Source organism: Varanus komodoensis, unplaced genomic scaffold (genome assembly GCF_004798865.1).
Source record: "Varanus komodoensis strain SLA01 unplaced genomic scaffold, ASM479886v1 scaffold20_1, whole genome shotgun sequence".
Lineage (NCBI taxonomy): Eukaryota > Metazoa > Chordata > Lepidosauria > Squamata > Varanidae > Varanus > Varanus komodoensis.
The window spans coordinates 17,979,958-17,997,842 of record NW_025335587.1 but is presented as its reverse complement, the minus strand read 5'-3'; the positions used below and the strand labels follow the sequence as shown (position 1 = coordinate 17,997,842).

The 17,885-nt window shown below is 51.3% G+C and overlaps 1 protein-coding gene across 3 annotated transcripts in view; it reads left to right on the top strand.

The window, feature by feature from the left end:
- The window catches only part of USP32 (ubiquitin specific peptidase 32), an 83,521-nt gene that overhangs the window by 7,741 nt on the left and 57,895 nt on the right, over window positions 1-17,885 (top strand). For all 3 annotated transcript variants that reach the window (XM_044429837.1, XM_044429836.1, XM_044429835.1), the window contains exon 2: window positions 16,559-16,686. In XM_044429837.1, coding sequence (XP_044285772.1) covers window positions 16,559-16,686 — 128 coding nt within the window. The remainder of the gene's footprint in view (window positions 1-16,558; window positions 16,687-17,885) is intronic.

Here is a 17,885-nt window from a genome sequence, read left to right as displayed (position 1 = left end):
TGCATGGCCGGCTGCTGTCTCCCTTCTCAGCCTGGGGAGCTCCCTGGACCCGCCTTTGAACAAAGAGATCCTGGGTTCAGGTCTCAGAGCTGCCGAAAAAGTGTGGCTTGCTCACGCAGCTTCGCCGCCGCTGTGGCTGATCGGACTCGTGGGTCCATCTGGCATTCTTGGTGCAATCCTGTTTCTTCCAGTCCTTGAAGAGGAGCCATCACTCGGAAGGCATGTGCTCAGCTTGATCCCTGGCGTCTTTAGCTCGCGAAGGAGCCTTTGACAGGCAGCAGGCAAGCACTCTTCCTGTGACCAGGGAAAAGCCATGCTCAGCGGTGGAACACCTCTCTTGCCTGCACAAGGTCCGAAGCTGGATCCCTGGCGCCTCTGGACATGGCTGGGAAAACTTGCGAAACCCTGGAGAGCTGCTGCCGGTCGGTACTGGCAATAGCAGGCTAGGTGGCTCAAGAGCCTGGCTCGGTTTAAGGCAGCTTCCTGTGTTCTCCAGCTCCCGTGCTTGCTGGTGGCAGCATGGCAGCTGGTAAAACACATGGGGACATGAGGCAGATCTGGGAGTGAAGGTGGGCCCAGTGATTCATGCCTGAGGACGATGGGCTTGGGTGGCCACGCAAGACGCAGGTCGCCTTGGTTGCGTAGCTGCAGAAGGGAAGATTAAGGGAGATGTGCCAGCATCCTTTGGGTGCCAGAAGGGCAGAGCTGGAGCTAGGCGGGAATCGCTTGGGGCGCTCCATTTTGGCTAGAATTTGGGAGGAACTCCCTAACTGTAGGGCGGTGGAAGGCTGACCGTTCCAGCAGAAGAGCCCTGGGATAAAATCACTTTTATCCTCGGAGCTGTGCCCGTCCCTGCCGCATTCATGCAAATAGTTTGCAAACGGGCAATTACCTCTTGATAACGGGGGTGGTAGCTAGCGAAGTAAGTTGCCCGCATCTTCTGACCCCCACGGTCTTGGAAGTGGTCCCTTCAGCTTGCTCAAAATGGCTGAATGCTTGGATGGAGTCTGCAGTGCTTATAAGCCGTGGTGTGTACGTTTCTTAACATTTCATTTTCATATGAAAAGGTCATTTACATAATAAGATAGCAAACCCTTCTGGAGAGAACAGCTATAGCAGGGGGGGAAAGCCGCCTAATGACGGATTTTACAAGCAATTAAAAAAAAAGATTCAATTCGTTCAACTTTTAAAGCTCCGTTGTTTCTTGCAAGTTGACTGGTGGGTTAAAAGTGCTCTGGTCTCATTAAGAGGAGCAAAATGCTCAAGTCTTGGTGATTCATGCATAAATTTCCCAATTTTGTTCGCTTATGGCGATGGTGCTTTATATTTGCACCCTTGCCTTCATAATAGTGCCATGCTGGAGCTCAGACTCTTACAGTTTTGTGCGGGGGCAGCAACTTGTGTTCCTTCCTTCTGCCCTGCGGCTTGACCTGGGCTATCTTCGCCATGGCCAGAGCGTGTGGTGGTCCCTTGGTCTCCCCGCAAAGAACCTATGCGAGTGGAGTCCAAACTTCCTTCCTTTTGGGAAAGCCTTTCCAAGTGGATTCGTCTTTGGAGTAATCAAGGCCCTGCATGTGTTCTGGAAGGTTCTGGACTAGTTCTTGAGCAGGGCTGAGCTGAAGTAAGCCAAGTCCCATCAGTTGATCTTGCAGTGGGCCGAGATCTTGATTCGTAATAGATGAAGCGAGAGCGCACATCAACACAACCCGGTTCATTCGTTAACACTGGTAATCCCGTGTCTTCCTCCAAAGTGAGCCGCGTGGCTGATGGCCTTCCTGGTCTCTTCCCAGCCCCTGTGTCGCGCTGCACGCACATCCACTTCTCGGGAGCTTTTCGTTTGAGTCCTCGATCTGGAATCGGGGGCGTGTAGAGTAGATTTTGCCGCCATCCCAAGCAGCTCCTGGGGTGCGCTCTGTGATTGTCTCCACCTCTTTGGACCACCGTGTTGCATCTGGATCCTTCTGGACCTTGAGGTTCAGCGCTGAACTTTGTTTTCCCAGGAGGGGAAGCAAGGATGTAAGTCACCCCTGAACACTGGAGGTGTATTTTAAAGCAGGGAGGGGACTTGTGACTGGCAGGGTCGACAAGGCCTGCCCTGCCGGAGTCCCCCTGACTCCACGCACTCAGGCCACGCTGCTTCTTCCCCTAACCCAGCCCCCTCATCCACGGAAGAAGAAAAGCTGGTCGGAAGGAAAGCCGAGTGGAGGTGAATGGTTTTCCCTGTGTGGGGAAGGATGGGCTCGGGGAGGTGCCGCCTGATTTGGCCCTCCTTCCCTCTGGGCCTGGCTCTGCAGGCAACGCTTCCCATTACAAATTGGCAGCCATGGGAGTTGGAGGGTGGGGCCGGATTGTTTTCAGCTCCTCTCACTTTCCATCCATGGCCCTGCCCAGTTTTGCATTCAGCCTGTTCCTGCCCACTCTTGCAGTGGCACCCCCAGCCCCTGTAAAAGAGAAGCTTAATCAAAATACCGACCCCCCCCCCGGCCATAAATAAATAAATAAATAAAGCAAGCACGGCTGCTTTGGCATCTCGCATACAACGTTCCCCTAGAATCCATCTTCCTCTCCCCGTTGCTGCTTTAAATTCTGGGAAAGGGGCTTTTAACAACTGCATTTAATAATTGCAGTTGCTACGGATACGGCGGCCAGTCACGGGTCTCTTTGGACGTGTGTTCGCGCTGGTCACCAGCGGAAGAGACTTGGCATTCCAGTAATAGCCCCGTTATAATCCAGGATGAGGGAAAGGAGCTTGCCGTCGAGATTAGGCTAAGAAAATGGAGGTGGTGGAAGATGCAGAGGGAATTGTCCACCAAGGTTGTAGTATATCATGATATATAGCCAAGTCAGGAGCAAACTACATTTTGAATATGTTTTTTTTCATTCCGTAGGGAATTCTGTTTGGAGTGCTGTCTTTTAAGAGAGTGTTGCAAACAAATGCAGAAAATTTTATTGGCAAGTCTGTCCTTATAATCTCATGAAACTGCTTGAATGGAGAGGTCTGGCGAGTTCATTTGCTCAATGAGTTTTCTGTGTTTTTATTTTTTTGCCCTTGGCAAATTATTGGCTATAAACTGCAACTTCCATTCTCTAGCACTAATGTTTACTTCTGTGTTTCTTGCTAGGCGGAAGCTAGCCCTTCGAATATAGTGTCTGTTTTTAGACAAAACCTATGTTACTCAATTTTGATCGGGTTTTCTGCATCTTAGGCAGCCTCAGTGCATCTTAACTTCCTTGTAACATGCTTAAGAAGTACTGGGCTTTTTTCGGTTTTGAACCTTCACTGTGCTGGACACTTGGTGTAGGTAGCAGAAAGACTTGAACTTCTGCCCAAAGGGGGAAGTAAAAGACAAAACTTACTGTGGGTTTTAGCAGTTTAAAAAAGAAGCACCATGCACGCCCATAAATGCTGCAGTCGTTAGAAATGCTGGGTAGAGCATTTGGCATAAATTGCATTATTCCTGCGTTTCCTGATGTGTGTTTCCCATGTAAACACTGGTTTGCATTCAGCCGACAGCTGCTGGAGGCCCAAAACATCAAGGTGGTCGGCCTCATCCACTAGAACGCCCCAAGTCTTTAGCTGGCAGTGGCCGCGGCCTGCTTTGCTTTGCTGAAAAGAGCAGAGAAGTAGAAGTGGTGCTCTGCGGATTTCACTCAGGGCAGTTGGATGGAAGAAATTTACCATGGTTCATGTCCCACTTTTCGAAAGTCCGAGCTCCAGCTACAGAGTCTGGGCAACAGCTGGATGGTTATATCTTCAGAAATGGAAGCGCGAGCATCGTGTGCCTCTCTGTGCGAGCAATCCTGGAGCAACCAGAAATTTCTGCAGCAGCTCCTCTGGTCGTCTTTCTGCCGCATGTCGTCTCAGACTGTGACACATTCGAACTGTGGGACTTCAGTACCAGTCAGCTATTAGTGGACATCCTGTCTTGGATCTTTCTCAAGTAAGAAAGACTCCAGCAAATCGCCCCTAGTCTGGACTCTGACTCTGCAGGCTTCTGATAAAATTTTAACCCATTTCTGAAATTCTGGAGGGCATACAAAACACCTTAATGTGGTGAAAATAAATTTCCACTGAATTTTATCAAAGGCCTTCTCGGCATTGAAGAGGTAACAGCAGCTGTATTTGTTCTGTTCTTACGTGATGCAGTCAGATCCACAACCAGTCTGAGATTCTCAGCCCCTGCCTGTCTTTGGTGACCCAGTTGGACTAACATAATAGTAATCTATTGTAGTCCGTTAGCCAAGACTGCAGTAAATATTTTTGCTGTCAGCACTGATCAATGAAATAGGTTGATGATTAGTGCTGAAGGCTTGGTCTCTGTCTGGTTTAAGAATTATTTGGTTTGTTTATTTAACACTTTTCTGTACCATTGCAATAACTTCATGGCCCTCTGGATGGTTTACATAATACAATCATAACAAAACATAAAAACTACATAAATAAAACAATAGAAACATCAATACCAATAAACAGTGAAACAATATGGTGTCCCCACCACAGCAGGGGCACCAGATAATAGCATACATTAACAACAGATTGGATAAATCTTAGAAGATCGCAATTAAAATACCAAATTTACTAGTCAGATATTACAGAATTACAGAAATATAAGTATCATTGAGTGCTGACAAGAGGCAACCAGAGTCAGAAATAGAGTTATAATAACTTTAATGCTTCCAGGACTAGAAAGCTGGAAAATGTTTTGCACCACACAGTTGGAAATCCAACCAGGCAGTTATGATTTCCCTGTTTTTATTTTAATTATTGCTTTTGTAATTTCATCAATCCACAAAGGCATTGTTGAAAACTGCCTTTTGTAGGAATATCAGAATGGGTGGGAATTAACATGAGGAGAAAGCTCTGATGTTTCACAACATCTTCTACAAAATTCAGAGTAAATGTTTTAAAACTGAAAAGTTATCCCTTCAGGGGGGATAAGTAACTTGCCATTATCAGTTTGAATTGCCAAAATAATGCTTCAGTGTTTTGTTGTCTAGGGCAATGTGTAAGCAATTTACCTTGATGTTCACCATCTTCCCAGTAGGTTTGTTTTAAAGTCAAGCTAATTCTCCCTGCCATGAAAAAAAAAATCAACTCATATCCAGCTTAAATGCTTCCGGCAATTGAAGAGTTATTGCAAACCACTAGCTCAGCGCTGTGTCTGACTACCAGCCCGGGAGCCCTCAACGGAGGAGGATGCCCATTGTTACTGGTATTGGGCTGCCATGGGAAGCTCAGAGCATGCCATCACTGCTCTGAAATTGGGGTAGAAACCAAGAAATACCCCCTCTGTGCCCAGCAGAGAAATACAGAACCCGCTGCCCAAGGGCCAGAGCTCCTCTCACACAAACCCCGCAGGAAGCGAATTCCTTTCATTTTGCCTGCCAGGAACTCTCCTGGGCTTATTATCCTGTGTGGTCCAAATGGCTGAATAGGAACATCACCACCCAGCAGCCTTGCTCAGACTCTTTTAACCCGACGGCCAAACCCCGTTTTGGAGAAGTAATCAGGAGCAGAGCCCGAAATACCAGCAAATGGCAGCTTTGCCCTCTTCTCGCCAGTACTAAACCTCAGCCGAAGCCTTCCAAGCTTCTAGGACTGACGGGGGAAATGGCAAATGTCAGGAAGCTGCCAAAAAATCAATGGCTGGGGAAAGATGGTAGGATGCAGGAAGGGGGATGGGGCTATCAGGGGAACATCAGAGGGCCAGAACTGGCCCCGGGCTGGAAGTCCTGCACCCCAGCTGGACAGATCTCCTTCTTGAGGGGAAAAGCAGCGGGAAACGGGTTGCCTCGTAGAACCCTTATCTTCTTGTGCCCTCCTGGGTTTGTGTTCTAGGACGACAGGGCAGGACGTGGCCCTCAGAGCACATATATATGCATTAAAACGATCCCATGTGGGCCATGGAGGAGTTGCCAGAAAAAAAATCCCTTCAAACACATTTTCTGTCAACCTCATGCTCTGCAGGTTGCAATACAGAACCTTGCCGCCTTTTAGATTTACGAACGTTGTACCTGATGTCGCTCTCATTATATTAGGATCAGACATGTGGAAGCAAGCCGTTGTTACCAATTGAGTTACGCTCCGGGAGTGAGGATGGCTCTTTGTAGCTGATAATCCACCGTGCTGGCAGGCAGTGCCTCCAGAAGGGATCTGTCCATCCTCTCATCTGTGTAGGAGATTTATTTTTTGCCCGTCATCGGTGTCTGGCTGGCCTCGTGCAGTGCAAAGAAAACATTGTGAACATTGCTAGATCTGTGAAATGGGTAGGAAGCGAAAGGCAAAAGCCCATGCCCACCTTCCTAATCGTACTAGATTTTGTGGTTTAGCTTTCTCCCCTTCCCCCTGGTTTTCGTTATTCAAACATTTAAATGCTTTGTCATAAAACTGCAAATAAGACAGCAGCAAAAAAGATGCACACAGTCCTTAGAAATGTAGGCACTTGAAAACATCACATCTAAATGGCATTGTCCGTCCCGTTTCTCCCAGAAGTCACAGCGGTTTATGAGATGTTTTAAAAAGGAACAAATGCAGTTCTGAGAAATGGGGGCGGTGGGTGTTTCTTAGACTCCTGTGCTCACCTGCCAGCAGCAATGAAGTCAAAACTGGCTGAAAGCTTCAAGACGAGTCCTTAAAGTATGCCTTCTTGACAGCATATGGGTTCTCAAAGGTGGCGGACTCTTCTGGCCAATGTGGTAAAATAATAAAAGCCATAAATCTCCAAAACAAAGACTAATAAAAGTCACACAGTGATTGCCAGCTCTTAAGGCATCAAAAGAAGGGAGCATTTTAACTATTTTTCTGGTCAAAACCGTGCTGAAAGGCTAGCGGCTTGACTTGGCGTCTGACTAGGGGGACTCCCAGAGGAGACATTTTCCCAGCCGGGGGCCATGGCTGTGAAGGCCCTCACAGAAATGAGTCTTAATAAATTTTCCCTGAGGCTGTTGAAGAAAAGCTTTTCTGCAAACAGCAGGCATGGAATTATTCCCTCCTTCAGGTCCGCCAGGAGCACACAAAGGGAGAAGCGGCGTTCCATAGATTCCTAACACAGATGCCCAGAGATGTTCCTAAAATTAGACACCCCACCCACACACCTTGTTGCAGTTCTTTGCGTTACACAGAGAGAGAAAACCAGCTCCGGTAAACCTGAAGGCTGCCTGGATACACCTGGCCAGGCAAACCCTGGCCATGTGCCATGGGGTAAATTGCTTGGTGACGTTTGCAATGTCATTCAAAGCAGCTTGACATGTTTTGATGGTTACCGGACATTCTTGGGTGGATCAGTTTTATTCTGGGTAGCTCCTTCAAACAGTCCGTGTACTAACTTTCCGTTAAAAGATGTATATCTTGCCTTCAAAAGACTCTTTCTCCCCCACACTAGCTATACAGCCCCCTTTTTTAAACAAATGAATTTAAACATTAAAACCAACAAGCCAGTAAAGACAGCATGTAAAAGCAAGTGTTTAATTGTCAGTAAAATTGTTTGTTAACTTTCCGATTGCAAAAGCAAACAAAGCAAGGTACACATTGAATGTAAATTTACTTACAAGGCCAACTCCCCATCTTCGCTTTATTGACAGGAATATTGGTGGAATGCACTGGCTGCTTGAAGGCTTGCTTTGTGGTTCTTCACCAAGTGGAGAGGCTCCTGGGTCAGTGCCAGAGCAGCAGCTTTACGTGCAAAAGTTTCCAGTTTTGGTCCCCAGTATTTCCCAGAAGATCTGGGAAAGCTTCTGCCTGGAAAATGAAAAGGGAGTTGCCTGACCCTAGGAAGATGAAGTAGATGGTGGCGCAAACCTCCCTGGGGAGAGCATTCTAAAATCAGGGTGGTGCCAACACCGAGAAGGCCCTGCCTCACTTTGACGCCTGCCTCCTTGGATCGCAGGCGCTCACTTGATGGGAGTGCCTCCAAACACAGTGTTAACAGAAGGGTAGGCAAGCCTACAGGAATAGCAGTCCCAGACTAAACAGTCTTTAAATATAAGCAGTGGCATCAAACCGTACCTAGGAAAAGGCCCAGGAGCCAGTGCAGTCGTTGAAGCGCTGACAGCCCGTGATCTCAACCCCTTCTGCTACTAGGAGGCCAGCAGCTGAATTTCGAGACTGAATGCAGTCTCTGGGTGGCCTGTGTTCCCGCTTTGATGAAGGCACTTGGACTACATATCAAAGCAGAGCGTTTACATTAAATCGCCTCTGCAGCACCTTAATCTTGGCCAGTCTGCACGGCAGACTTGTTTTCATCTCTTCCAGAAAAGCGGTCAAGCTGGGGCCTTGCAGACTGGGGAGAATCCCTTCATTACAGGGAAGCAGTTCAGGGCCCTCCTTTAGTTGTTTACCGGGCAGGTGTGTGTGTGTGTGTGTGTTCTTCAAGCAGGCAGAGTGCACCAAAGCCGCGCTCAGGATCCTCTGTGTCCCACGGGATGGCAATTTACCAATAGAAGTCTTAAATTTGTACGCTGGTGTTGTAGGCCAAAACTGCAGGACAGAGAGGGCAAAAGAAACCACTGCAGTTCTATGCCATTGTTATTTATTTCCAGAGTCCCTTCAAGGTATGTGGTGCTTCAGAGAGTCTGAGAGTTCCAGACCTGACAGGCTTCCAATTTAAAAAAATAAACTTGATTTGTTGTTTTTAAACGTTTGCATGTCAAGATGCGGGCCTGAGTTGGGCCACTTGCCTCGGAGAGCTGGTAGCCGTGCAGCGAAGCCCCGAGAGTCCCTGGCCCACACCTCGTGCTGGCGTGCGAGTTGCTTACGGAGCTTCCTGCAAGCTGGAACGGCCTCCCCATCTCGGAGTCCGCAGGAGGGGATGATGGAACGCATCTGCCTGGCAGGGCGATTGCAGCCGTCGTCGGTGGCGAAGTGTTTTCTCATTGTCTCTCTTGCATGCCAAGGACAGGCGTTTCCTGCGGGATGCCAGGCTTGTTCTGGCAGCGCCATTAAGGGGCGAGGGAGGGGAGGACTTCCCAAAGCTTTGAAAAGTCAAGCTGTGGGTGCTCCACGGGGCACCGCCTAGGGCTCGTGAGTGTTTGAAGGGCCTGCCCCACTAAGCCGCAAATCCAGGGCATTCTCCCAGCCTCCCTCGTCGTGCTTGGCAGAGTGGAGAAGCTGAAATAAGGACTGCAGAAGTGAGCGTGTGGCGCGTTTTTGCGGGCAGGTGTCTTGCTCACCGGTCCCTCTTCTGCCCAGCCTTTCCCTGGCCTTAGTCGGGCGCCAAAGTCCCGCTCAAGAGCAGTTCGTGGGGTCCAGCTTTGCTCCGTTTGCACGCAGCTTGGTGGCGGTTCCACAGCTGCCCAGTTGAAAGACGTGGGAACTCGCCCTGCGTTTCGCCCATCTCTCCGATTCCCCATCAGTCTGTGAGCTCTAGTGTCTGAGCTTCCCCCACCCCGTGCCCGGCATCCTTTTCGTAAATGGTTGCGTTCCAAGTTGCGGTGGAGAATTTGTAACTTGTGCTAATGACTGTTCAGGGCAGTGACGTCTTAAGAACAGGAGGAAGGAAACAAACTTTTTCTGTGCTAATTGCTAGTAGGCGGTTGATACTTAAATTCCCCCCCCCACCCACTCCCATTAATTTAAGATCCTGGTAGACCTTTAGAGAAAGCTTTTGAATCGAAAATGCAATCATGGAAGTAAAAGCTTAAGAACAGCCAAGCGAGTCTCTGTTTTCTGAGGTGTATCTTGTCAGAGTCACTGTTGTGACAGAGGGTTGTTGCTCTCGGGCATGTCGGATTAGCAGTGCTCCATTCCCAGAATTGTTTTCATGGTCTTGTGTGTGAGCTCCTGGTTTTCTCACCCTGTCGGTGAACCCGGCACACCCCCTCCGGCAAGGCTTGCCTCTGTCAGCAGCAAGGTTGCCCTTTGCACCTGAGCGTCAGAGGCACGCCGGCCTTGAGTTATGTAAGCGGAATTTTTTCTCCAGCGTTGCCACGTCAGGTGAGCCTGGGCAACATGGGTGTGGGTGGCCGAGGGGATGGTTGCAGGGGGCGTGTTCAGAGGCCTGGAGTAATGCGTCTGCCCAGGGCCGGCTGCAGGCAGGCTTGCGAGGGCCCCGGCGGAGGCACTTTGAGTCGATCTCCCCACCGTGGCCGCCAGCCACCCTTCCTCTGCCGCCTCTCCATCATGGCTTCCACTTGCTTGCTCAGGAGGCAGGGCACCTGGGAGCCAGGGGGCTGGGGCTCCTCACCTGGGCCGGAGTGAGAGGCAGGGGAGCCGGGGTCCCACGCAACGCAGGCCAGACATCCCAAAGTGCATCCTTGTGGCTTGGAGGCGGCCGCTCTTGCTCCCTGCTTGCTGAGGACACGATCGGTGGCAAACCCCAGAGAGGCTCTGCTGGAAGGATGGACGCTGCTGCCCTCAGGCAGCCCCTCCCCAGCTCGTTTGCCCTCCAGGTCCGCTGGACTGCACTCCCCTCAACCTCTGCCAGCAGAAGGGGATGATGGGATTTGCTGTCCAGCACCTGGCAGTCTACGGGATTGGGAAATGCCAGCTATCTCCCTCTAGGCACATTGGCTTCCCTGATCCCCGTGCCAGAGTTGGGGTTTTCCTTGGCTCAGAATCCGAGCTTCCACATCAATTAATGTAAACCATAATGCTGAAAATAAGGGGCTGCGCTCTGAGCAAAAGCCACGGCACTAATACTTACCGCATCCACCGTACGGTGCCGGTCTGGGCCAAATTCCCGTCTCGCAGGTGGGTGGTGCTGAGGTCAGCGATGCAGTAATTAGTGCGCAAGGTCATTTGCCAGGTTCGTGGCCCAGGTGGAGTTTGCTTCTGAATCTTCTCAGCTCAAGTTCAGTTCAGCAGTTGCATCATTCTGTAGTTAAGGAAGTTCAGCTCTGGGGTGTGTGTGTGTGAGGGAGGGAGGGAGATTAGGATCCCACACCATCCCAGCCATAACTGAGCCGTTGTGCAGAATCTTCCTCTTTGTCCATCAACTGTCTCCTTCAAGGGCAATGATTCTTTGCCCCACAAGCCCAATCTTGTCCTCCTAGGGCACCAGGCCAGCCCTTTGGGGATCCCCATATGTTTGTGCCCCATTCCCCTGGCCAGTGATGCTTTGGTTGTCTCCCGGCTGCTTCATCTCTCCACCCGCCCATTCTAGAAGGAAGAAATTTGCCTCTCAGTTACTGGCAAGAAGAGAGTTAAATCACACCTACTGGCATTTTGCTCCATTTGCTGCCTCTTCCACTGGAAAGCATCTCCAGGACTGAAAGTGGTCCCTGGGCTTCCCCAGTCCTGCTTACTCTCCCTGGTGCTGCTTCCCAGGGTCCCAGGCAGGCCTTTCCCAGCCCCAGTCTGCTATGGTTGCTTGAGTGACGGGGATCCATTAATGCTCCGTCCTTGAAGGCTGAATCTAAGCACAAACTCTTCCATTGCCCCGAGAGATACCGCTTCCCGAACTCTGGCTTAACTCTGCCCTGTCACCCATTCAGAGCCCACGAAGAGAGGCTTCGGCTTGTTACTGGTTTGTTTAAAAGATGGTTGGGTATTAAAGTTCAAACCTGGAACTGTGGGGTGCGTGGGCTACTTCTAAAGGTTCCGGAGGGGGCAGGCAGTCTCAGTCAGAAACCTTAGCCACTCTGCATGCCATTATTACAATGCCAGGAAGGTGCTTGGGATCAGGGAGAGTGTGCGCCACGGGAAAAGGAGCCAGCGTACCAGCAGTTCGCTCTATTGTCTGGCGGCCAAATCATGGGTTAAAGCAACAACCCATGGTCTTGTCGCTCTAGGCAAGACTGTCCACTGAGGAAACATTTTGGAAGTAGGAGCCCGTGCCATGCCTTCTCTCCGTTACCATAAATCGATTCTGGTTCTGTGTGGAGGGAAGTGCTCCCCTCTCGTCTGCCCTGAATCAGCTGCAGCATTGAATCCTTGTATTACAGGAAAGGGAGAGCAAGATTTCACAATAAGTGGCAGAGTCATTGCCACAGCGGATTGTTCTTCCAACGTGCTGCACCGGAGAGAGGAGGAAGTGAGCAGAGTCGCTGTAGCCACTTCTCCGTAAAGAGCATGCCTCTCTCACTCCATAAAGAGCATGACTCTCTGCGTGAACACATGGTTCACAAGCAGAAGCCAGTGAAATGGGATCTTGCTTCAAGTGAGAACCTTCTCCCTCACTGCTGGGTCACCGAGGCCGTCAGCAGAGGCACTTCTGATGGTTCCACATGGGCTTGGGGTGTAGAAGCCCTTGGAGGAGGCCTGCCTAGTGAATCGGCTCCCTCTCCATACTTTATATCCTTTATCCATTAGGGAGGAAAGCCAAGAACTTTGAGGCCCAGAGAGTTTCTTCTTTCTCTTATCTGCAGTTCTTGGAAGAGGAATAGACAGGGAAAGAAAAGCGAGAGATATGGAGTCCAGGGCCACCGGATGCATGTCCCAGAAGATGGAGTCCTGGTGAGGGGTGGGCTGCACCTTACAAGGGCTGGACAGGTGTTGGCCACAGCATGAAGAAGTTTATCAGGAGGGCTTTAAACTGAATCTTGCAGGGGAGGGAGGAAGACACCCAGGCATGACAGCAGAGAAGGCTTTACGCAGCACAACAGAGTGTGTAGCATTTCCCAGAGAGAGTTTGGCTGGCCTTGAGGCCCAGCCAGTCTAGGCGAATCGCTCCTTGATCCGAACCCTCTCTCAGCTTGGCTGGAGAAATCATCTTGCCCTTTCACCGGGCTTTGAAGACGTGCTGAAGCACCAGGGCATTTTCCTGCTTCCGAGCGCCTCCTAATCTCAGTGTATCCACCAGGAAAAGCCTCCCACTTTTTCCCCCAGGCTTAGGAAGAGCAGGTTGAGGGTGGCAGCAATCCCGTGCACCTGCAGGAGGGCCGACATACCCAGGCAGTATAAAACAACGCGCCCACATCACAGCTAGCGCACAGTGCAACTAAACAACACATCAGCTGTCCAAACCCGAAGTCTTAAGACAGGCGTCATGTCAAGCAGTGCTCAGGTAGATAAAAATTCCCAACATGTGCTGAAATGGCAGCAGACGTAAAATAAAAATAAAATGGCGTTTTATTCCTGGGAGGGGAGGGTCTCCAGAGAGAGGGTGTACCATCCGGACCCTGCCTGGGGGCAGCCGCACACGGAGCTAGAGGTACGAAGGCTCAAGCGGGGGACAGAATAGAACCCTTGGGAAATGCCTTCTCCAAATGCTTCCCCCTTTCCCATTTCTACACAAAGTGCATAATAGTCATTGAGACCGGAGATTTCTCAATGCAATACTAATTTCGTGGTTCACGCAATAGCATGAGAATTCTTGCCCGAAAGTGGGCAAGAATCTAGGCAGTGCAGAATGGAAAGTGATACTCAGAATCGAATGTACGCTTGTGATATGGGGAATAACTGAGCTGTGTCTTGGTATGTATTAGCAGACAGACAAGTTCTAGTGCCAAGTAATAGATAACATTGTTTTTCTCTTTTTGCAGTCGGCTTGCCTTTCAGGTAATATGCACGTGATTTTTTTAAATCACACATGAATTTCCCAGTGCCTGCGCCTCCTTGTAGCAAACCGGGTTACAGTAATATGCCCTGGTTTTATTTGCCAAACTTCCCTTGCGTTCGTTTGGTTTTGTTTCCAACTCGTAGTTGCAGACTCATTTCCAAGCTTCTTTGAATGAGGACGATAATGCTTGGGATATCCCCCAGATGTCTCTGTCCCACATGGTGGTGTGCTTTTTCTTCCCATGTGAACCTTTCCTTGCTCATATTTGTAACATGTGAACGAAAAACTAGATCCAGTGGATTTCTGTATGTTCCAAAGGTGCAGAAACTAGGTGTGGATTTCCAGGAAGCATACTGTTTCTTGGCAAAATCCACATCAAAAGAAATGACTTGGGCTTGTTCAGAAACAAGCAGCATAGAAATTCCTTCATTCTGTTGGCTGCCTTGTACTAAGCGACTGATGTGGTTTGCATGGCATAAAAACCTATAAAACGGGTTGTGGCTGAATTGTTAAATTGTGGCTTGTCATTTCAGTGCGAATCGGGGAAACAAGATGGTCCCCGCCTGCAGGTGTCTAGTGAAAAGACACAACATGCAAGGAAGAAGGGGTGGTGAGGGAAGAGGAAAACTTTAAGTAGACTTTCTGCTGGGAAGGTAGAGCCTCCCTCGCTTCCCCTCTCATCTCTGTGTGTTACAGGCAATAGGAAGAGGTAAGCGGGATCCCCTTAGCAGCACAAAATCCCAATATTTGCAAACTAGAAGTGCTTGCATATTTTAATCATACCTTTGTGCAAGCCACATTCTTCATGTGCCAGTGTCTTGAAGTCTAATTGATCTCACAGGTTGCATAGGCCGAAGATCTGTTAGCACCCGCGTGGGATTTTAGCTGAGTTTGCAGAGTTTCCCTTAAATGTAATTAAGCTCGGGAAGAGCTTGCGCTCCAGCGTTCCCTAGAGAGCGCCGAGTGAGGGTCCCTTCTCTAATCTTTTGCTTAAGCGGCTTTCTAAATTACTGCTAACTTTCCATCGAACAGGAGGAAGAAAAAGAAACCAAGGAGGGCTTGCTTTGGAAGGCTCGAAGGAGAGAACAGCCAAGGGGATGGTGTTGCAGTGGCGCGTTCTCTCCTTCTGTCAGATCTCCGGGTAGCTGGTCCCAGGCACCAGGCAGTCAGCTGGTCGAGGGCCCTTCGCGCCCTGCGCTTGGCCGCTTTCACGTGCTCCCACTGCGGCTGAATTCCTGCCAGCCGGCTGGGTGGCTGTGCTGCGCCGCCTGATGTGGGGCTGCAGGAGGGAGCGGAAATGTTCCTGCAGCCTGCAAATCATAGGGGGAGAGCGTGTGCGGAAATACACGTTGCAGCGCCGAACTAAATCAATAACATTTCCCAGTATGTAAACAAAGGCGTCGTATCTATTAAAATACTGTCTGTGAAGAAATTTATGCCAGAAGGGAGCTGGATGCAGATCAGGCGGCCTTCTCTAGCTCTAGCCTAGGAATACCAATCAGCCCGGCGGTGTCTGAACTGCGAGGGTACAAGGAGTTGGCCGGCAATTTTCCCTGCAAAAGCGAGCGACGATGTCTGTGGAAAACCCCCTCCTGCGTGCTGGCCTGCCCCCACCTCGGCCACCTCAACCTGCCTTGGCTGAGGAGTGGGATAAAACCGGCCCAGGAAAGGAGGCATCTTGGAAGGGGATGTGCGAGGGGGTCATTTGGGCTGGGAAGACCTGGAACAATCAAGCACAGGCCAACTGGAGGAGAGAGCCACGTGCCTAGAAGCCTCAGAGGAGGTGGGGAATCGTGCAGTGAAGATGCTGGGGGTTCCGCAGGCCTTGGCTGCAGGCCCACAGTTTGGATCCCGTTTGGACCCAGTTGGCTGGAGACCAAGGCTGTGATGCCGCACCTCAAGGAAAGGGCCGAGGCCGGTCCTTCCAGGTTTCAGTTGCACGCTTCCAGCGCCACGTTCTCCCCCTTTCTCTCCCGCCCTATGGACACTGGCAGAGTTGGCGTTGTTTCTTGGTGCTGGGGAACCCAAGGAGGTGGTCCTGGAATTAAAGGCGGCCCTGTTCTATCCGGACAGGCGAGGCAGCTGAGCCTCCCGGCACTTCCTGCTCCAGCCTGGGCTTTGCAGAGCAGTTCCCATCCTCCTTGCCCCTGGTTTGTGCTGGATGGTGCTGAGGGGAGCGGCAGGCCAAGGCATCCGCAGGCCCCGGGGTGTGGGGAGGTCCAGCTGCCCGGTGCAGGCAGGGGCTTCGCATGGTCCTGGAGGGACAGGCGGCTTCCTTGTCACCCAGAACCGACCGTTGTACCCTGCAGTCGCCAGGATTGGACCCGACATCTGCAGAGCAAGGCGTGTGCCGCTTCACACGCCCCCGGAGCCTGGCAGCAGGCCTCGTAGTCAGGATCAGCCCAGAAGTGACCCAGGTGCCGGGTTCAGGAGTTCAGCATCTCGCTTTTCCGTTCCGCCTGTGGCCTCCGCCCTCCCGCTCAGGCCGTGCGCAGCACCACCAAGCTCCTTCCGTTTTCTCCTGTGGCGCATGCCCTTTCCCGACCCTCCCCAGTTCAGAGGAGGGCCCTGGGACCTGGCACGCCGCACGCCACAGCTTCGTTCTCCGGGCAGGGCGAGGGAAGCCCTGTTTCCAAATGCTCTGGGGAGCCGCTTCGCATCAATGCAATCGGGGTGCCCTTGGGGCCTTCCAGGTATTTTGGCCTGCGACGTTCACTCACGGTGGCCAGCACAGGGCTGGGGTCGTGGGTCGGCCTGCCCGGGCAGCTGCAGGGCCTCCCCGGCTGGCTCCTCCCCTTCCCCGGGCCTCCTGCCACGTTCTCCAGCTCCTCACCCGGCCCAGGCCAGCAGAGCCTGAGGAATGGAATGGGCTTCCACGGGAGGTCGTTGAGGCCCCATCGGTGCGGGTGTTCAAGGATAGGCTGGACATGCACATGGTGGGCATGTCATGAGCGGAGCCGGCTGGTGCCGGAGGTCAGACTAGATGGCCCGGGAGGCCCCTTCTGACTTGCTCTGTTTCTCTGTTTCTATTGTGTGTGTGTGTGGGGGGGGGGAGTGGTGCCTGCTGGAAGTTTCTTGGTCACAGCGAATGTACCTAATCCCCCCCCCTTCCTTCACTGCAGTCACAGACGTGGAGCTGAAGCGGCTGAAGGATGCCTTCAAGAGGACTTGCGGACTCTCCTGCTACATGAGCCAGCAGTGCTTCGTTCGGGACGTGCTCGGGGACGGCGTTCCTCCCAAGGTTGCAGAGGTAACGGCTGCATCCCCCAAGATGTGCGGGGGGGGGGGAGCAGGTGCACGCTGAATGTATGTGACCCGTTCTGGGCATGCGCCGTACTTGCAGCCCCCCTCAGTCCTTGATCCACCGGGATACCAGCCCTTCTGCCGTGCAAAGTCTGTGTCTATCTTTCTCATTTTTCAAGCGCGTGCTTCTTACTTGAAGATGTTGCCTCATCCAAACTAGGTAGCCGGCAGCTACCAGAGGGGATCGTAGGCCAGCCATCCCTGACCCCAAAGCACTCCCAATTTGCATGTCACGGTTTTGATGACCCGAGGGAGCAAAGGCGGACAGACTGAGCATAGGCAGGTCTGCTAGTGCCTTAAGGGTTATTCTTGCTCCCATGCCTTTTCCCCTAAGGTGAGATGCCCTTCCCCACCTTTCCACGTGTGCCCCCTCCCTCCACTTCTGCTGCTATCTTGCACACACCTAGCGGGACCCTTAGATCACCTACAGGGGTCCTTCTCGATGAGCCACCCCTGAAGTAGGTAGAGGGTGATTAGCGACGAGTGGAAGGGCCTTCTCGGTGGTGGTGCCCCATCTGTGGAATTGGTTCCCCAGGGAAATACACCCGGTGCCAACAATACGTATGTTCCAGGTCAAGGCATTCTTATTTTCTTGCCATGCTAATTGCTGATTGCGATTTTAAACTGTCTGGTACAGGTGCAATGGTCATTGTTTGGTTACTGGTTTATCACGGCCTGCCCAATTTTACTGTTAAGTGGCTTTTTTATGACAAGGCAGGGTTGTTTTAAGTTTGTTTTTTAATTGTTACTGATTTTTTTAAAGTATAGTCTGTAAACCGTTCTGAGAGCTCGTCTGATCGAGCAGTGTAGAAATACCTTGCGTAAAGAAATACTCCCGGAGAGAAAACAGGAAGAACAGGAAGCACGAGAGATGGTAGGGCTCCCCTGCCGCACAATTTTGGGTCTTTGGTCTCCTTCGAGGAAACGGTCCCAGCTGGAGAAGCAGGAGAAGCTGGGAGGGAGGGAGGGAGGGAGAGCAACGCTGTCATAGGATGTCTGCCATTTAGGGACTCGGGGATTTTCCAGGCGTGCATGAAGCATTAGTGAGAGAGCGCCCCAGCCTGAGCAAACATCTCACAGCTCGGAAATTGTTGGGGTGTCCGTATGATGCAGTGCAGCCTTGCTCGAAATCATTTGCCGAAGGTG